Raw genomic sequence first — 21,397 nt, 5'->3', positions numbered from 1 at the left:
AAGCTGTAACTGATAGATCAGCTGAGCTGAGCTGGAAAACAACCAGTGAGAACTGTCAAGAAGTCCTCCCCAAACTTCAGAAGCTTTCTTATGACTGCAAGTGTTACATTAAGACCAGCTCAAAACAGAGTAAGTGAAGTTTGAACTGTTTCTACTTAATTGTTTCATTTTAGGAGTATTACAGATGAACTTGATGCAGTATATATGAGAAGCTGTTTATTATATTTTATTAATAGAAAGTAGCTATGACTGTAAATCAAAACATTTTGGTTTATTGTTAAAATATGACAGAACAAACAGTTAAAGGAGTTTAATTACATTTTGTGTGCATTTCATCATTTAAAGTATTTTTAGATGTTATTAAATCAGACAACACAACACAGCTGATGAAACTTATGTCTCAGTTACAGTCAAACAAACTTTTAATGGAGGAACATGTGGAATTACTGGACTGAAGCCATACACTGATTACACCTGTGAAGTACAGCCCACCTACAACAACAACCCAGTTGATCATCACCGTGACGTACCCCTGAAAACTGAACCTGGCAGTAAGTGTTCATCATGATCTATATGTATAATATATATATATATATATATAATATATATATAGAGTCATTGTTATAGAGTCATTGTACACTTGATTCAATTATCATGATCTGAATTTAAACAATTAAAACAATCATTGTTATTTTTTAATAGTGTTCATGTGAATGTGTCATATTTCTCTTACAGTCCCTGCAGATATTAGGAAAGTGAGAGTGACTTTTCCAGAGCATAATGTGATACATGTAAGCTGTGTGCACTCACGTGATGGTTTTCGTGGACCTCAGCAGAAATATTTCATACGTCTCAATGGTGATAAAAAAGAACTGGACAAATGTGAGTTTGAATTCAGAGATGTGAGCTACTCTATGACCTACACAGTGAAGGTTAGTGTACTATTTGTGTTTATAATTTAATATTTCTAACAGTATAACTGTTCATGATAAATTGATTTTTATTTTCAGGTGTCTGCTTTCAATGGAGCGTTAGAGAGCAAGCCTGTGGTAAAAGAGGTTTCCACTCTCTGTATGTTCTATTCAAATTATCATGACATATAAAAAAATGTTCATTACACACCTCTGTTTCTTAACATTTAATCTTAATTATAAAAGCACCACTTTATATTTACAGACAACGACAAAGCTCTTATTGGTTTTCTGGTCTTCCTCATCATCATCATCCTGTCTGTGGTGCCAGTCGTGGTCTACAAACGCTACAAGAGGAAGCACACAAAGTCCCCAAAGTAAAGACTGAAAACTCTGCTGCACAAGTTTCACTGTGACACTGAACTCTTTTTATATGAATATAATTCTTCAAAGCTAACCTCCATGTTCTTACAGAGCTGTGACTGAAGATATGATGATAGTATCAACAGCAAGTGAGTAAACTTTACATTTACAGCAATGATCATCCTCTGCAAAGACCTGTTAGGTCTTAATATTTTATCATCAGTTGGGTTATCATAGTATAAGCTCCAGATAAAATAATATAAATAAAAACAATGAAAAAGGTTTAGTTCCTATGAAAACAGCCCAGAATCATTAATAAAATCAAATAAAATGTATTTTGTGTTTGCTGTTGCAGTTTATGTTAATGCACCTAGAAGGCGTCGTTATGATCGTTGATGAAGAAAGGCCTGATGGACCTACAGAACAAACCACCACTTACTCTTCTTTATTAGGTTTTGTCGTATATCTAGTTAATCTTTCTTACATTTAAGTACTTTGTCATTTAAGGGCTTTAGCACAATGTTCAGTTTAATTACTTTGCTGTGTTTTATTAATTAATGATATGTGTGTGTGTGTGTGTGGGGGGGGGGGGTTGGACTCTTTCTGGGACCAGTGCTTGAGTTTTCTGGTTTGGTTGTGCCAATTAAACTGAACCTAAACCTGCCCCGTGTCTGCGGTCTACTTCTGGGTCCTCTCAAAAACAAAACCTAACAGTTAATTTCCCATCATCTGTCTTTCTGACAGACAGCAGTTACAGTAGTATGTAAAGTGTCACAAACTGATTGTGAAGTACAGCCCAGCTACAACAACTACAACATGGACACAAAGTGTTCCTGAAAGCCAAAGCTGGTAGGAACTGAGCAAGGCATAAATATAAGTAGAAAATAATTCTGTTCTACTATGACAAATGTGACTCATTCGTCTGTTTATCAATGTTTTATTTAATTTATTTACTTTTATATCAGTAGATGTTATAAGAGGGCGGCACGGTGGTGCAGTGGTTAGCTCTGTGCCTGTGTGGGTTTTAACTGGATACTCCAACTTCCTCCCACATTCTAAAAACGTGCTCATTCGGTTAATTGGTGACTCTAAGGCCCCGTCCACACGGAGATGAAAACGGCCGTATCCGATGAAGCTTTGTATCATTTCTGCGTTTCGACCACATGGAGCGTTTCATAGATGCGAAAATGAAATATTTTGAAAATGTAAAGCAAGTGGACAGCAAGTGGACAATAACTAAGAAGGTTTTAGAACCATGTTAGTCTGTTTACGTCACACAAGTTTTGTGTCCATGCCCCATGTCTTCTTCTCTGTTTTTGGAGTATTTCTGTGGTAGAGTTACAGCGCCACTCACACTCACGCCATCTTTACAGAAAATGTATTGGCAGCGAAAACGACTTTGTCTCCTTGTGGATGGGGCCTTAATTGGCCATAGGGGTGAATGGATGTTTTTCTATGTTGCCTTGTGATGGACTGGTGACCTGTCCAGGGTGTACCCCGCCTCTCACCCGTCGACAGCTGGGACAGGCTCCAGCCCCCCATGACCCTGTAGGCCTACTGCAGGACAAAGCAGGTTCAGAAAATAGACGGATTTAAAAAGAAAATCACTCACTCTAAATCATGTCATTATGACTATTAGAGATGAACAATGTCCATCTCATTATCTCTCTATCACTGATGAGAAAAGGCCTGACAGGGCTAGAAACGGTCCCTCCATTTTTGATGCTGGCTAAATAACCAGAAGATAATGTTGCAGCATCTGCAACATTATCTTGATAAACGGTGTGCTTCCTGCATACTGTTTATCAGAAAGATGTGTGGTTCACCACATTAACTGAAGCGGATAAAGAACAGCTTCCTTTAAGTACAGGTGAAGGTAGATGCTACAGGCCAGCAGCCATTTTAGCAGTAACTAAAAATACAATCTCTTGTGTGAGCATCTGTTAGTTACACAGTACTGTGTGTGTGTTTGTACACACACTCAGTCAGGTCAGATGTGGTGGATGTGTGGTCTCTGGTCCAGCGTCATCAGTTCGGCCAAACATGAGTAACCATTAGCAATTTACTGAGAGATTATGATAAGACTGAGGTGTTTTGTTGAGTCTTCGTATCTGTGTTCAAGAGTGCATCCCTTTCATTTCATATCTATACAGATACTACTGAAATCTGAAACTGTATAATCTGTTCAAATAACATTGTTGAATGAGGAGGAAGATGGAAACATTTGTCATGCACTCAAAAATGTTTTTTCTAAAACTAATAATGTTATCATTATTTTTATTATATCATTCTTCCATTAAGATGTTTTCGGTTCAATGTTGCTTGTTTGCATCAAATAAAATTACTTTTATCTGAGCTCACATTTTTATACACACATTCCCTGAATCTGAATCAAATATTTCACAGTGTTTCCTTTCAGTCGCCTATTACACAAGTTACATTTTTAAAAATATAATACAGTTTATAAAGGTCTTGATTCGATGAGCATGTTTTTATATAATGCCAACACTCTGCATGTAAAATAGTTTGCCTTATCATCACATTAATATCTAACAATAGTCTATTCTTAATTATGTCATATTATTTGTTACGGCATTGTAAAGAATTTTAAGTTGTAGAAGAGGATTTTTAACTTCAGGATCCTAACTTTAGCCACAGACATTCACTTTACAACCCAACAATGCTGAGCAAAATAAACCATGCTTCATCTAAAGTCTCCACATACACCTTAAAAAGAAATCTGCAGTTTAGGAGAGACCTCCTGTTTGTGTCGTTAAACTCTAAGAAAGAGGACATTAAATATTTGATTACAACTCACAGTAAGAGGAAGTCCGTGTTCTGTCTTGGAGTGCAAATATCTACTCGTGGTCTCCTCTCACACGTACAGACGCACTTCAGCTCCCAGAGATGGCGGGTCTCCGTGCTGTCAGGGTCCTGTTGATCTGGGCAGGAATCACTGGTTTGACCCACTGTGAGTATATGTTTAATATTTAATTTGTTACCTTTATTAGTAAAACTTTTTTGTGAGGTGTTGATGCTATATAAACAATATTACATACACTTTCAATTCTTTGTCTTTCAAAACAAACTCATAAAGTATCTTTTAAATCAAATTCTGTCCTAAAATAACATAAATATTCAGGAAAGACCTCCACTCACTCAGCCCAACACCACTGTGACAAACCAGCGGTTGGGATTTATTAAATGTATTATAATGGTGTCATTCAAATAAATAAGAAAAAACTTGTTTTAATACAATTTAAATGTTTCCTCCAGACACATCATCTGCATCTGCACAGTGTGAGTACATGTTTGCCTGATACACTTATTTCAATGTAATCAGTGTGTCCAGTGTTTGAACCTTTACTGCAGAGAACTGTAGAAAGTCTTTAAGCTTCATCGAAGACATCTCTGTTGGTGTGTACTGAAGGGTCTACTTTTATTGTAAACTGATGTTTCAGACTGAAATTAATCCGGTTATATGACTGTTCTTTTTTCACAGGTTTCTTAAATCCAAGTGAAATACATCATCATGTTCATCCTGGACTTCCTACAAATATAACATCAGAGCTTCCTCCAAACTGTAAAACTCTCACCATTGATTACACCTGTTCAGGTAAGTGGAAGGAATCAAAACAAGAACATGTACATGTCTTTTTCTAAGATATTCACTGCAGTAAAATGCTGATGAAAATCAATGTCAGTTCAAACTGCTGTGATCTGAATGGAAAGCTTTGTTTACTGCTCTCTATGATTCTGTTCTGAAAACAGTTCTTTCTATGAATGTGTCCACATTTCACAAACATAAAAGTCAAACTTTTCCTGAGGTTCAATTTCTGTTGAATTGAAGAAATCCCATCCTGCTTGTGTCTCCTCAGAAAATGGAAACGACTTCAAGAGCCTGTCTGATCTGGAGCCCTTCACAGACTATAACTGTACTGGTCTGATCAAAGACAACAACATGGACATCAATAAGACTACAACTGTCCCAGTCAGGATTAACTGTGGTATGTTGACATTTAAACTTGTATCATCAGAGAGTTTGGAGTGAAGCTCAACAATAGGTACTGGATTCATTGTTACTGATGTCGACTGTGTTTCAACAGACTTTACAATAACCGACATGAATGGAGCCGTAACCAACACTTCAGCTAAGCTGAGCTGGAAAACAACCAGTGAGAACTGTCAAGAAGTCCTCCCCGAACTTCAGAAGCTTTCTTATGACTGCAGGTGTTCTGAACCCAAGGGACAGAGTAAGTGAAGTTTGAACTGTTTCTACTTAATTGTTTCATTTTAGGAGTATTACAGATGAACTTGATGCAGTTTATATGAGAAGCTGTTTATTATATTTTATTAATAGAAAGTAGCTATGACTGTAAATGAAAACATTTGGTTTATTGTTAAAATATGACAGAACAAACAGTTAAAGGAGTTTAATTATATTTTGTGTTATTAAATTAGACACCACACAGCTGATGAAACTTATGTCTCAGTTACAGTCAAACCAGCTTCTGATGAAGGAACATGTGAAATTACTGGACTGAAGCCATACACTGATTACACCTGTGAAGTACAGCCCACCTACAACAACAACCCAGTTCCACATGGATACGAAGTGAAACTGAAAACCGAACCTGGCAGTAAGTGTGCATCATGATCTATATGTATAATATATATAATATTTCCAATCTGTCTAAAATGTAATCCTAATTTTTAGCAGTCATAACTATAAACACATGTTGCTGCATGTATCTGGCTCGTTGTCCTTTCTGTCTAGTTTTTCTGGATCCTCAGTGAAGCACAGTGCTCAGTCACAGAAACCTTCAGCTTCATGTTCTAACAGCAGCTCTTAGTCTTTGTGTAATTCTGTGTGAAAATGTGTGAGGTGTTATAGAGTCATTGTACACTTGATTCAATTATCATGATCTGAATTTAAACAATGAAAACAATCATTGTTATTTTTTATTTTCAATAGTCAACATGCGTTCATGTGAATATGTCATATTTCTCTTACAGTCCCTTCAGATATTACTAAAGTGACAGTGACTGTTCCAGAGCATAATGTCATACGTGTAAGCTGTGAGCACCCACGTGATGGTTTTCATGGACCTCATCAGAAATATTTCATACGTCTCAATGATGGTGTTAAAACACCACTGGACAAATGTGAGTTTGAATTCAGAGATGTGAGCTACTCTACGACCTACACTGTGAAGGTTAGTGTACCATTTGTGTTTATCATTTAATATTTCCTACAGTATGATGAAATGATTTTTATTTTCAGGTGTCTGCTTTCAATGGAAAGTTAGAGAGCAAGCCTGTGATAAAAGAGGTTTCCACTCTCTGTATGTTCTATTCAAATGATCACGAAATATAAAAAAAACAATGTTCAGTAGACAGCTCTGTTTCTTAACATTTTATCTAAAGCACCACTTCACTTTATATTTACAGACAATGACAAAGCTCTTATTGGTTGTCTGGTCTTCCTTATCATCATCATCTTGTCTGTGGTGCCAGTCGTGGTCTACAAACTCTACAAGAGGAAGCACACAAAGTCCCCAAAGTAAAGACTGAAAACTCTGCTGCACAAGTTTCACTGTGACACTGAACTCTTTTTATATGAATATAATTCTTCAAAGCTAACCTCCATGTTCTTACAGAGCTGTGACTGAAGATATGATGATGGACTCAACAGCAAGTGAGTAAACTTTACATTTAGCAGCAATGATCATCCTCTGCAAAGACCTGTTAGGTCTTAATCATATTTTATCAGTCATCAGTACTGTGTTGGGTTATCATAGTATAAGCTCCAGATAAAATAATATAAATAAAAACAATGAAAAAGGTTTAGTCCCTAGGAAAACAGCCCAGAATCATTAATAAAATCAAATAAAATGTATTTTGTGTTTGCTGTTGCAGTTTATGTTAATGCACCTAGATGGCGTCGTGATGATCGTTGATGAAGAAAGGCCTGATGGACCTACAGAACAAACCACCACTTACTCTTCTTTATTAGGTTTTGTTGTTTATCTAGTTAATCTTTCTTACATTTAAGTACGTTGTCATTTAAGGGCTTTAGCATAATGTTCAGTTTAATTACTTTGCTGTATTTTATGTTCTTATATCTCCATGTCAGAGACTGTCCTTCTATCTTTGATGCTGGCTAAATAAACAGAAGTTAATGTTGCAGCAGCTGCATGAACAAAAGAAGTGAACTCAGTGTTTCTTTTAATGCTGTTAATGATATGTGTGCGGGGTTTTGGACTCTTTCTGGGATGGGTGCTTGAGTTTTCTGGTTTGGTTGTGCCAATTAAACTGAACCTAAACCTGCCCTGTGTCTGCAGTCTGCTTCTGGGTCCTCTCAAACAGAAAACCTAACAGTTAATTTCCCATCATTTGTCTTTGACTACAGTGTACATGATCACGAATGTGTTGTAAGTTAGAAAGTATGAATCAGTGTCACATTGACCATGAGATACAAGGATAGTATTTTCTTTCAATAGAACATACATTATCACTAACTATAACACAGCAGGAACAGTAGTATGTACAGTATCACTAACTGTACTACTGCTTATCAACAGATGGAGTGTGAGAAGTCATAAGAAAGAAATGTGGTTTACCACATATTCTGTGTGATGCATAGAAAATTTGCAGCTTCCTGTGGGCAAAGGTTGATTCTACATTCCATTTGGTAGTTACACAGTACACAGTGTGTGTGTGTGTGTGTGTGTGTGTGTGTGTGTGTGTGTGTAGGTCAGATATGGCACATATATATGTGTCTTTCATTAATCACATGGTATAATCTGCTAACATTACATTCCTAATTAGAATTAAACAGGATTGTTTTATCTATGAATATAAAGTGGGTAATCGTCAGCATACATGTACAACTACACTCTTTTAAAAATGTTTTTTTTTTTAAATGTGTTTCAGCTACCTCAGGCCTGTCTCCACAGTGTAAGCACAAGTTAATGAAATTAAATATTTTTATATGAATTCCTCAAAGCTAACCACCATTTTCCCTACAGAGCTGTTTACACTCTGCAGTAATGATTATCATTACAAATATCTCTAAGATTTTTTTAATCATATTTTAGTAGTCGTCAATACTGTACTGGAATAATAAAGGTGAGAAGTTGAGTTATTGTTGCAGCAGCTGCTTGAACAAAAGAAGTCAATGTCTCTTTCAATGCTTTAAGTGAGTGTGAGAAGTCAGAGAAGAATGAATGATGTGTGGTTTACCCCGTTTCCTGTCTCAAGCAGAAGAAATGCAGCTTCCTGTTGGCAAAGTACAGGTGACACTAGATTCTATATGGCAGCAGCCCACCTTCTTGTAGCACTCAATTAAAATACAATCACTTTTGTGAGCATTTGTTAGGTACACAGTAATGAGTGAGTGTGTGTTTGTACACACACTCACTCAGGTTAGATATGGTATGTAAATGTGGTCTCCCAGTCCTGCTGTTCTGGTCCTGGATCATCATTTTGGCCAAGTGTGAGTAACCATCAGCCTCTTTATTAAGACACTGTGATAAGACTGAGGTGTGTTCTCATTAAATATTTTGCAGTGATGTCATTATCATAAACTTTATTAGACATGACAATCACATGGTAATAATCTGCCAAGGAGACACATGTTGTGTTATCTGTGAATACAGACAGTGGACACTGGTATTAGCACGGTTTGGGTTACTCTGATATTTGTTTGATATGCTGGATAAAATCATTTTATTTTTATTCTCATTGCTCTTTTGTGTTTTCTTTTTAGCCGAGGGACCTACACACTGTGAGTACAAGATCAATGCAATGTGATACTTGTGGTAATAAAGTAAAAGTATAATTCTTACAGGGAGTACAGTGTAATTTTATTCACAGCACACTCAAAACTATGTACAACTAAACTATGAATGCTCTTTTCTGATCTCTTTTAATTGGGTCCTTAACTCACGTCAGCCCCGTCTCCACAGTGTGAGTAAAGGTTAATCTGATAATCCATTTTAATATTTCAAACAACAGATCACTATCTGTAACTTGTGTTTAAACATTCATTTTAAAATACCGTTGGGTGGTTTATGTTAACAAAGATAAAATAATTCTTGTGATATTCTGTGCAGGTTTTTATACTGTTACTCCCATCAAGTTCGGCTTCAGGATTCAGATAAACTCTGCTGGTAACTACTCCATAAGTGTTGCTGAAAAAGGCCGAGCAGAGACAGAAACATCCATCATAAAGTTCATAAATCAGACCTCCACTCATAACTTCACACACCTGAAGCCCTGTACTGACTATGAGCTTAATGTGAGTCTTACTGACAACGGAAAAACCTGTAAGAACACTGGAGATGAAACTACAAAAACTGGACTGAGTGAGTACAAATAATTATTACTATGTTGCTTTTTTGATTTTTGTAGCAAACATTTGTGCATCACTTGTGTATTTCAGGTGAGGGGGACATTAAAAGTGACACCTGCATCCCTGGATATGTTTGTTACCAACACGGTTGGGACCTCAGCTCTTCAGTGTCAACACCAAATACAGTTCAGAGATGTTCAGATGACACATTGTGTATCAAACCTGGTTACAACGACATCTGTTCATCTCTTACTACAACCTTCACTGCAGAGAACTGTAACAAGTCTTTAAGCGTCACCAAAGACATCTCTGTTGGTGTGTACTGAAGGGTCTACTTTGATTTTAAACTGATGTTTTAGACAGAAATTAATCAGGTTATATGACTGTTCTTTTTTTCACAGATTTCTTAAATCCAAGTGAAATACGTCATCATGTTCATCCTGGACTTCCTACAAATATAACACCAGAGCTTCCTCCAAACTGTAAAACTCTCACCATTGATTACACCTGTTCAGGTAAGTGGAAGGAATCAAAACAAGAACATGTAAATGTCTTTTTCTAAGATATTCACTGCTGTAAAATGCTGATGGAAATTGATGTCAGTTGATGATTCTGTTCTGAAAACAGTTTTTCTATGAATGTGTCCACATTTCACAAACATAAAAGTCAAACTTCTCCTCAGGTTCAAATTCTGTTATTGAAGAAATCACATCCTGCTTGTGTCTCCTCAGAAAATGGAAACGACTACAAGAGCCTGTCTGATCTGGAGCCCTTCACAGACTATAACTGTACTGGTCTGATCAAAGACAACAACAAGACCATTAATAAGACAACTGTCCCAGTCAGGATTAACTGTAGTATGTTGACATTTAAACTTGTATCATCAGAGAGTTTGGAGTGAAGCTCAACAACAGGTACTGGATTCATTGTTACTGATGTCGACTGTGTTTCAACAGGCTTTACAATAACCAACATGGATAAAACTGTAACTGATAGATCAGCTGAGCTGAGCTGGAAAACAACCAGTGAGAACTGTCAAGAAGTCCTCCCCAAACTTCAGAAGCTTTCTTATGACTGCAGGTGTTACAGTAAGACCAGCTCAAAACAGAGTAAGTGAAGTTTGGACCGTTTCATTTTAGGAGTATTACAGATGAACTAGATGCAGTTTATATAAGAAACTGTTTAAATCTTTTAGGAGCTGTTTGTGTGTTATGTATCACTTTTAGGTCCATTAATAGAACATAGGTATAACTGTAAATGAAAACTTTAATTTAATGTTAATAAGTGACACATGACAAACAATAAAATGAGATTCAGTCCTTTAAAGATTGTAAATTAAATTTAAATCAGACACACAACTGGTAAATATTATGCCACTTTTACAGTAAAAACAAGACCTAATGGAGAAACATGTACATTTACTGGACTGCATCCATTCACTGATTACACCTGTGAAGTACAGCCCACCTACAACAACAACCCAGTTCAACATGGAGACAAATTAGACCTGAAAACCAAACCTGGCAGTAAGTGTACAATATATCTACAACTTATATATTATAGTAAGCCTAAGTTTAATACAAAAAAGCTATAAGTACTCTATAATGTATTTATGTTGTTCATTTCTTACACAAATTGTTACTAGCTCAAAAAATTTTTTCAAGAAACACACATGAGTGTATGTTTAAAAAGGACTTTGGTGTAGGTGCTCCTTTGTGTGTTTTATTTCAACAAATGCAAATGCGGCCATGTTGAGCGCACCAAACAAAAGTGGACCAAGACTTCCTGAAAACATGGGTCTCTGTCCACTTACAAGCAACCAAAAGCATCAAAAACATCACATCTTGTCATTATGACAAAAATCAGAGCAATGAGGGCAACGAACTGCACTCAGTGCCACCAGGACACACTGAAACAGTCCTCTAATAATCCCTGCCATAGACTGGCCACCTGTCCAGGTCCACAGGTGTACCTTACCTCTCGCTCATTGACAGCAGGGACAGTCTCTAAGCCTATGGAGAACTCCGCTCCCCTGCACACACACCTATTTGAGGTCAACCTATAGTACTCTGCCCCACTGCCCATCTGCCATATTGACACTACCTTCACATGAGCAAACTACTAATACAGAGACTATGTCAGCCCTACTATAAAATATAGTATATTTTTCATTCTCTTACAGTCCCTGCAGATATTTCTAAAGTGACGGTTCCTGTTCCAGAGCGTAACGTGATACATGTAAGCTGTGAGTATCGAACTGATGGTTTTCATGGACCTCAGAAGAAATATTTCATACGTCTCAGTGATGGTGCTGCAGAACTACTGGACAAATGTGAGTTTGAGTTCAGACATCTGAGCTACACTATGACCTACACAGTGAAGGTAAGTGTACTGTCTGATTTGAGAATTCAATATTTCAACAGTGTTACAGTTCAAGATGAATTGATGTATTTGTTTTAATTTCAGGTCACTGCTTTCAATGGAGTGTTGGAGAGCAGGCCTGTCATAAAACAAGTTTCAATCCCCTGTATGTTCTATTCAAATTATTACCATCAAATATAAATAAAAATGTTCAACATTAACTGTTTATAATTATATATTGTATATATTAAATATGAGAGCACCACCTCTGCAACAACCACCTTTATATTTACAGACAATGAGACAGGTACCAAATTTCGGCTGGTCTGCTTCTTCATCATCGTCATCATAGGAGTTTTTGTGGTTTACAAGAAGGTTTACAGAGGACGCACACAGCGTCCCCCAGAGTAAGTATTGTGCATCTATTCTGCTGCATAAGTTTCACTGTAACATTGCTTCGGCACTCTAAACTCTCAAACATTTTTACATAAATATAATTCTTGAAAGCTAACCTCCACCCTTTTCTCCACAGAGCTGTGAATGGAGGTGTGACGATTAAGATTAAGAATCACTTTATTATTCCCCATAGGAAATTAGGCGAATACTTAGCTGGGTGAAAAAAGCAACTAGGGACAAAACGAGAACGAAAGTAGACATACAAAAGCACACCTGACACTACACAGTTAAAAAAGTACCGCAAAACGCCGGGAGGTGCTACCACTAGCTGCCTCCTGTGACAGCGCAATCTTGTCTTTTACGATGAATGAGAATGACGAAATCAGTGAATATATTTTAGCCGCAATGATTGCCATCATCAAACAAGTGATGTTTTAGCTGTTGAAAAAGAATGGGGTGCGTTTTACTGTGTATCAATTTGATTGTGTGTATATTTGCATGGATGTTTGCATGAATGCCTGCATGTTACTACATCATAATAAAATGAATAGAACACAAAAAAAAAACTTTTTTTAGGGGTTCATCAAACTCAAAATCTTTTGTGCAGCATTGTAAATATGATTTTGGAATTTTGGTATAAACAGAAAATGTTGCAAGAAAATGCTTTCAACGTTTGAATAAATGTGATGTTAAAAACCTTGTAAAAGCTTCAAGCACTCACTCATGTTCAAAAGAAACTTAAAAGCTTTATTACATTGAGTTGCATACATGTTTTTTGTAATGTGGGTATTTCATTGGACATGAAATGTTCTGAAAAGGACTAAACTAACAACACAATAAATATGAATTGCCAATATGTTATCCAACCTGGACTTTTCAACTTCAGAGGATGTGCGTAGAGTAGACAACAGAGCGACGCTAAAAGGCTAGAACACAGCATGAGATACAACACAGAAAGACCAAGAGACACCCAGAAATGGCCATAATCCTTAAAGTGACGTAGCACTGTGTAAATTAAATATTTTTTAACGAGTATTGACATCTGCAGGTAAACAGAAAACCATGACACCATTACTGTAATAAATGTGGTGCTTTAGCAACAATAACAGCCATCAGTGTTAAAGGTAGGGTAGGAGATTTTGAAAACTCAGTGAGAGTCAGCCAGATTTTGAAAGTAAACACGCCCCTTTCTCTCCGAGCTCACCCCGAAGCCACGCCTCCCAACCAGTCTGTGACTTCGGCCATCATATACGTATCTCTCTGGTGCGCGCAGAGCAGGAAGAGAGTGACAACCAGCCAATACTCTGCGCAGGTGCGCCTCGTAGGATTGGCTGATGTTTTTAGCGTTTTATAGCTTCCACAGATGATTAATATTCTTCATTTTAAAGCAAAACTGCCAAACTAATTGGTTGCTATCGGATTGTAAAGAGAAGTTACACTAATTTAACAAAAAGTGCATCAGAATGAAATCTCCTACCCTACCTTTAAAGCACTACTCACAGATGTTCAAACCCGGGCCCTCTTTACCTGTCTTTTTAGGTCTAAATCATTAATAAGGTCAAATGGTTGGAAATCAGTCCAGTATCGAGCAATTTGATTGGCTGAAGTCAAAAGTAATTTCATATAAAAAAAAAGTGTTTTATTGAAAAAAAATCTATATCTAAATCTAAAATCTAAATATATTTCTAACTTTGAGCAAACAAGCACTGAGACATGAAGGCAGAAAGGCAGAGAGAATCTGGATAACTTACTCAGAAATTTTTATTGAAACTGAGTAAACCTGCTTCTAAGTAGGTTTCACCAAACAAACATGTTGCTGTGACAACAATCCAACAACTGTTCATTTCAGTGTATTAACCTCCTGAGAGACGTCAGCATGAGATTGGACTGTCCATGGGATGGACTGTTAGATGTTCTGTGAACTTTGTGGTAGATCTAACATATATCTGCTCATTGGAGAACTGAAGCCAAACATTTTGTCCTTTTTAACTGTTTAGACCCAAAACAATTGGAAAAGAGGGCTCAAAACATATTGGAATTATTGTTTAAAATGTATAGATCCTAGTAAAATATAGATCTAAACAGATCAATGGCTGTTTCCTCCAGAATCTATTTTTGGTATTTTCCCATTAAGCAATGTAAAGAAGTCTGTATAGCATCAAAAAGTATAAACATGCTTTAAAGCAATAGCTCTCCTGTAATAACAACAAAATACTGATGTGTTTTGGTGCTATACAGATACTCTTATTTACAGTGAAGACATGTAAGATTAACACAACTGTGGGTGAAGATGATAAAAAGTTACTGGAAAATGATCTGAAAGACAACAGCACAACATTCATGAACATCAACAAACTAAAATCAAAATATTCTGTTAACCAAAGCAAAATAACTTATATCTTCTGGCGCCTGAAAGCTTTAATTTCATATAACACATGTTAAAGGTATTTAAAAACAAATATAAACAGAGGGTGTACAATGCCGTTGAAGGGTTAACAGGCTATTTGGTAATGTTAGAAGAGAATTTATAAGACACTGAAATGAAGCGTTCTCTATCATTTTTTGCCTACTATACCTTTGATGTGGTATCAATATCATTATGTAAACCAGTTAGTGCTGGTCATCTGTGACCCACTAATATATATATATATATATATATATATGTATATGTATATATATCTGACTGTCCCCTTCTTCCATATGAATAACAAGTCACTAAAGCTGTTCATCCATTCATTCATTGAAGGTTTTATACATCTCTATTTACAGCAAAACAAAGTAAGTCCTATTGCTTGTTTTCTTTTTTCAGTACAAGTGTAATTTTCATAGATACTTTTATTTAAACTGCTCTGTGCGACATTCCTCTGAGGACACAAGTTGAGCACACTGTGGAGTACTTCTAGCATGGACAGCGGTGCAAGGAAGATCTCTCTCATTTCATCTTTGTTATTTAAAAACAACACACTGCAACTTAAACGGCAACATTAACAAAACTTTTGTCTACTTTCTGGTGCATCCACTCAATCATGAGGAAGATCAATGCGTTTCTCTTTTCATTTTAAATTGTGATTTTTTTTTTTGTTTAAAGATAACACTCTGCATACCTCTCTTAAGTTTAACCAAGGAGGAAATATGTTGGTGTCAGTGACGAAGGCAAATGGCAGGTGTAGAACTGCTTTTGTTACAGTTTCTAAATCTTCTAAGCTGTCAAAAACATTTTAAAATTTAACAAAAAAAAAAACACATAGGTGTCAGAACGACTTACATTCAAAGTGTTGTGGAGACATTTGCCCGTGTTCTTCCTGAACCTCATCTCTGTTCTAACGCTCTAAATGATCCTTCCTTTTCTTATACATTCATTAGATGATCACCCTGCCAACCTTCCAGTACCAGGGTAAAAAGTGCAACATGTCAACACTTCAACCGTCACTTACACTCTGTTATATGTTGCTGCCATTGCGTGAACATCTATTCACTTCAATTTTAGCTAAATTACTTCATGGTATTTTTTTGTACTGCGTTTTAGATACACGTCATTTTAACAATATTTAAATCGATTAAGCCCTAGTGTCCACACACAGCTGTTTTACACTGGGAGGATATAAAAAGGATATTAAAATTTTACTGCAGAGTAATGCAGAGTATATCAGTGTCACTTCTTTTTCACCGACCCTTAAAAAACAGTGTGACCACCTGAGTTTCTTCTTTGGTTAACTGCTGCCAATGCCCAGGGTGTAATTTGTTTGTATTTTAGCTGATGATTCCAAACTAAACTTTAAAGATGATGAGCACAACAAAGTGCCTGAAGATGGGATTTTTAACCAAGCCACGATGAACACCTGAGCTCTGACACTGTACATCACAGGCACTTAAAGCATAAAAGCAGCTGTCTGTGGACACGGGTGGATCCGAATTCTTGAATCGAAACACTGAACATTACAATCTTTTTGCAACAGCTTTGGCTTTTCCTCACTACATGAAAAGAAGACATTTTAAAGCCATAGCAATGCATAGTGAGAATCAGTACACTGATTTTCAGCAATTTGAAGTCTAAGGAATGGGAGAAAAACACTACGATCTTAATCCTAGGGCAGAAAAGGTCTGAGTGTCAGCCATGTTACAGACTGCAGTATCACCATGAAAATAAAAAAATGTACTACTTATCACAAAGAGCTAAAGTTCCTGTATAAACGCTGAATGATGTGTTACAAATCCAGCATGAAAACCATAAAGGGAGGTGGGGAGAAATTCTGCAAGGCATAGTGTGTGTATGACTCAAGGCTTAGCTGCCATGTGTCATGTTCTGCATGTGTTTGGCAATGTCGTACACGTAGGTGATGTCCGGCCTCTTCTCCGGGTCGGGGTTGATGCACATATCTACCAAGTTCCTCAGCTGGTGATAGGGGTGGGGTTGGGTGGGGTGAGGGGTAAGGGAGGAGAGGGGTGGGATAAATGGAAGGTAAATAGAGAAATGTCAGTCAATGACACTGTACTAAAAATCAAGTTTTAAAAGAGCTCCAGAGAACTGAACAGTCCCCTGGTGATGCCCTCCACATGACCTATTTCCATCACAGCAATAACTAAGCAACAAGTAACCAAACTGAGGCTCAGATGTAAGGTTGGGCTAGTTCACTAATCACTTATTGGTCTGCTGAATCCACTTTTTTACTCAAGCCCACACAGGCACACCAACCCATATGTACTGCACACACACACACACACACACACAGCTGCCACTCCACTGCCATCCGGAGACAGCATTTACACTTGAAGCTGAGCGCAGCGGCTGATTGGAGCAGATAGATAGGCAGGCTTGCAGGCGGAACAGGCACCACCATCATTAAAAAAAGAAGATAATAAAAGATAGAGGAAAGACGAAAAAAAGCATCTACACAAGGTCGCTATGGTAACCATTTGCTGACTTCCTGGCCGCTGTTGCGTGGCACTGGCTTGGACGACTTCTCACCCGCCGTTGTGCATAGATGTGCATGCTTGCATGTGTGAGTGAGTGAAAAAAAAAAACGTCACAGAAAGATGCAAATTCAGACAGTCTGAGAATTAGTCGCACAGAATGGAGATGGTGGGGTAGAAGGAGTGGAGAGGGGGGGCAGAGATGCAGATATGTAAAATATTCATGCGCTTCTTTGCATGGCGAGTGGGGGGGGCGCGAAGAGTGTCAGGTGGAGAGAGTCGGGGGGTGGGGGGAGCAAGTGAAAGGAGGCGTGGGGGGGAAAGCATAGACGGAGATGGTTAAATGACACAACAAAGATGAGCAGCTGACAGTTTGCTGCCGATCCTTCAGGAGCATTGTTTACATCCAGACAGGCGCTGCAGGCACCCCCCTCATCTCCATCTCTCCATCGCCCTGTCTCTCGCTCTATCATTCCCTCTCTCTTTCGCTTTGTCTTCCTTTCTCCTGGAAGGGGGTGACATGTGGGGCAACGCAGAAGCTCAGTGTGGTGTGTGTGTGTGTGTGTGGAAGGAGAGCTCTTGTAACAAATATACACTTGTGCAATGTCTCCTTGCAAGTACAAAAACACACACACAGACACCACAGCAACTTAAGACACCTTACAATTAGCCTTTATCAGCCTAATGAAGTAAATACCACAGTATAATAAAAACTTCTCTCTGCAGGGTTTACTGAAGAGACATGAATAAGGATAGCCCTTTACAATTAACCACAGAGGACTTATTCACTGATTCTAAAGTGGAAGCTATGAAGGATAAAAAGACACTTTGTTACATCTTAACATGCATGCCTTTCATTTTTGCTGTTACACTGTTCCAGGCAACCATTTGTTTCCATTCATTTCCATATGGCAGTAAAACCAATAACCAATAAAAAACAAAAATGCGACTTTCAAAAGAATAGAATGCAAAAGAATGCATACTTGATGCTCACTGTAATGGCTTATAAAACCAGAGCAAGTTTCAATAACCAGCTGTTGGATTTATAGTTTGAAAAAAACTGAAAAACTCCATAAAATTCTGTTCATTCTAAAAAAGTAATTGAGTGGTGTAGTAAATAGATTTATGTTTTGATGATAGGCGTCTATGATAGAAAATGGAAAGTGACTCATCATTCAAGTAGAATAAGAAGTTTTTGTGAGACTGAACTGCTTTACTTATATTCTTCTTTACTTCTATTCTTTTGGAATATTATAATTTAATAAGAGTCTAATCCTAGGTGTCATTCAGGGCATTAAACATGGCACAATTACAAGTTTGCCTTACTGAGATCCGCCACATTGGCATAACTTGATTACAAGAAGTGCTGCAGAAAAACTTTCACCTAGCAAGCAAACAGCAACGTGCAGCAGCAGAGTGTTCGATACCTGCAGTGTAGCTGTGTGTGAGTCAGTGTCTGTGGTTTCCCATGTACCAGCACTGAATACATTGAAGAGAAGAAGGGGGGGAAAAGAATGCCACCCACACAAAGAGGGCATGCAGATGCAAAGCCATGCAGATTCATATACATGTCACCGGTAATCAGCAATAAGGCGATCTTCAACCACAGCCTGACTACATTATATTCTTTGTGCACGGTTAAGTCTTCGCAGAATCACAGCAGCTGATTTAACGTTTACTTAGGGAAACATGACACTCTTGCCCATTTTGTTTCACCCAACTCTCGAGCACAGGCCAGATGCTTTTGATATGTGCATTTAATTTTCAAACGGTTAAAATCATAGCCAGTCTTTTGATCATCCTGTACTGTAGCTCAGGCAGATGGGCGGATTTCACTTACATATAAAAAAAGACTTTAATAGTCTGTACAAGTAAAAGTCTGGCAAGTGGGACTAGAAAGAGCAGCTAACCGTGTCTGCTTAAAACAGTAGTTCAGGTAGGAATTTTGTCAAGTCTGTATCAGCTCTGTGCCTTTGCATCAACTGATTTCAGTACTTACCTCCTCTGAGTAGTGATCGGAAGGAAGAGGAGGGTAGTCACACTGTTCTATCTTCTTACAAAGAGAGTAGAGGTTCATCTTATCCCCATAGAATGGACTCTGTAAAGCTGCCATCTGAAACAGAAATGGAGAGACAAAGAGTGTGAGAGTTAAAACATGTAGTGAAGTAAAACACTGAATCAAACTCTCAACAGGTGGTTCACAGAATAACCTGTACTGTATGGTAAAGGTAGTGAGTGAAGTGTGGGTAAAAGTTATTGGTTAAAAGTGGGGGCTATTTATCAGAGGAAAATAAAGTTGTAATGTAATGTTTTGTTTATTTATCAAATCAGAATGAGCAGTAGTTAAAAAGTGAACTTTGTGCTTATTTTCCATCTACTTTAAAGGCTGGTTTGGCAATGCTGCTAATGAAAATGTAAAGAGGGGTGTATACGAGAGAAAAGAATCACATTCTCTAGAGAACAAATGCAAACGGAGCAGACACAGAAGCAACTGAAAGGGCAAAAAGGACGGAGGAATGGAAAGTGTTAATAGACCTTTGCTGGTGAATGGAAACAGGTGAAGAATCCCTCCGCCACTCTAAGAATAGAAAAATGAATCAATGCTATATTTGCCAGGTTGAGTGACTAACCCACTTCCTATTGCTTAAAGGTGCATGTGTAAGGTGAAGTCTGCAGCAGACTTGCATAACAAGCACACTTAAAATCTGATATTGTGCTTGTATGTTTAACTGCTTGTAAATACTGGAGTATGCTGACCTTCCATTATAAAAAAAAACACTTAAAGGTGCAGTAATAAGTATTCCTGTGCTGACCTATGCAAAAGGTTGCACTGTATAATAATGCATATTGTATATGAAATCAATACTCCAGTTCCTTGCCCTGCACCTTTGCTATGCATGTCTACAACTTCCAGCGAGTGAGTATACTGTCTTATAGACCAACGTTAAAACAGGATCTAGACCCATTAATCTACAGCGATTAGCAGCCTGTCTGTGTTGTTTTTCTCACACCTTTTGTCTACGGGCTGTCTATGCTCGCCTAGTTTCAGTAACAACACAACTAGTAACAAATTCCAGTTGATCTTGATGAATGTTTCTAAACTTCTGATGTGTTGACAGCAAGAAAATGATGGCAAATTGGAACAAGGCACATGCATTTGCTATAAAAGTACAAGATAAAGAAATAATAACAAACATCGCAGGTTTATCAGTGGGCAGGTGGAATTTTACACATTATTATTTTGACCATTTTTCAGGTGTCCCTGCATTATTGTTGGAGAGTATGCGTTTGACAGGCTGCTAATTGGTAGTGTGAAAGTTGAGAATAAAGTCTCCACATATGAATCCAAATGGAATCCTTCCATACAGAATCCAGCAGGTTAATGTGTGAACGTGCCACCTTCCATAATATATCAGGCAATGCAATATACAGACAATATTTTTTTGTGTGAAGAGGACAAATACAGTAGCGTGGAGATGTAATGTGCTACTGAAAAATACTGTTAAAATTAACACATTCATTTTTGTGATTCATTTAAACACAAAAAATGGCAGTTGCATTTTACCTGATATACTATATGACCTCTGACCTCTCAACATGTGTTGCCAAATTCGAACCAGTTATAAATAAGATGAACATTAGGACAGAGTTTTACAACTTGGGAGTTTCACAAAATGCACAGCAACAGGGTGGAAAACCACAGACTAAAAACAAACACCAGCCTGCCAGAGATCCCCCATCATCATTCGTGCTCTTCTAGGTTTTGTTTCTTTATTAATTCTGTGTTTTTCACAGAGTTTAATTGCAGTTAAACACAGGAAACTGCCACCCTTAGGATATACATAGACAGAGACCAATGTAAACTTCCTAACATCCTCTTCCTCATCAGCTCTCCTATAAAGGTCTACACTGCCTAAAAAATACCCAGCACAACAGCAACTTATACATGACATGACAAGAAAAATGTGTAAAAAGTTGTTGATTCCTGTTGGGCAGATTTTGACAGAGTCTCTGTCACAGCTTCAGTGGGAGGCCAAGATGACGGCAGCAGAATCTCAGGGGGCCATTTCTCCTCTGGACATAATTTACCATCACGCAT

At 37.6% G+C, this 21,397-nt stretch overlaps 2 protein-coding genes and 3 long non-coding RNA genes across 6 annotated transcripts in view; 4 read left to right on the top strand and 1 right to left on the bottom strand.

Moving 5' to 3' along the window:
• The first annotated feature begins 4,181 nt into the window (after positions 1–4,181).
• Positions 4,182–6,841, top strand: LOC114434625 (receptor-type tyrosine-protein phosphatase C-like). The gene is made up of 9 exons (XM_028403944.1): positions 4,182–4,245; positions 4,551–4,574; positions 4,777–4,890; positions 5,153–5,281; positions 5,381–5,527; positions 5,768–5,914; positions 6,291–6,490; positions 6,559–6,619; positions 6,726–6,841. Exons 1-9 carry the CDS (start codon positions 4,182–4,184, stop codon positions 6,839–6,841), a joined length of 1,002 nt encoding a protein of 333 aa, XP_028259745.1.
• Positions 6,842–9,885: 3,044 nt separating this feature from the next.
• LOC114434082 (uncharacterized) lies at positions 9,886–10,416 on the top strand. Its single transcript, XR_003670467.1, has 3 exons — positions 9,886–9,945; positions 10,032–10,145; positions 10,362–10,416. It is a non-coding gene; the product is annotated as an uncharacterized LOC114434082 (long non-coding RNA).
• Positions 10,417–10,639: 223 nt separating this feature from the next.
• Positions 10,640–11,891, top strand: LOC114434080 (uncharacterized). Its single transcript, XR_003670465.1, has 3 exons — positions 10,640–10,739; positions 11,016–11,156; positions 11,813–11,891. It is a non-coding gene; the product is annotated as an uncharacterized LOC114434080 (long non-coding RNA).
• A 42-nt stretch (positions 11,892–11,933) lies between these two features.
• Positions 11,934–12,390, top strand: LOC114434081 (uncharacterized). The gene is made up of 3 exons (XR_003670466.1): positions 11,934–12,012; positions 12,097–12,157; positions 12,287–12,390. It is a non-coding gene; the product is annotated as an uncharacterized LOC114434081 (long non-coding RNA).
• A 3,442-nt stretch (positions 12,391–15,832) lies between these two features.
• The window catches only part of nek7 (NIMA-related kinase 7), a 49,047-nt gene continuing 43,482 nt past the window's right edge, over positions 15,833–21,397 (bottom strand). For both annotated transcript variants that reach the window (XM_028402958.1, XM_028402957.1), the window contains exons 9-10: positions 19,298–19,411; positions 15,833–16,780 (exon numbers count right to left, since the gene is read on the bottom strand). In XM_028402958.1, coding sequence (XP_028258759.1) covers positions 16,670–16,780; positions 19,298–19,411 — 225 coding nt within the window. In that variant the 3' untranslated portion in view covers positions 15,833–16,669. The remainder of the gene's footprint in view (positions 16,781–19,297; positions 19,412–21,397) is intronic.

This window comes from Parambassis ranga, chromosome 4, assembly GCF_900634625.1.
Source record: "Parambassis ranga chromosome 4, fParRan2.1, whole genome shotgun sequence".
Taxonomy (NCBI): Eukaryota; Metazoa; Chordata; class Actinopteri; family Ambassidae; genus Parambassis; species Parambassis ranga.
This window is presented reverse-complemented; position numbering and strand designations above follow the sequence as displayed.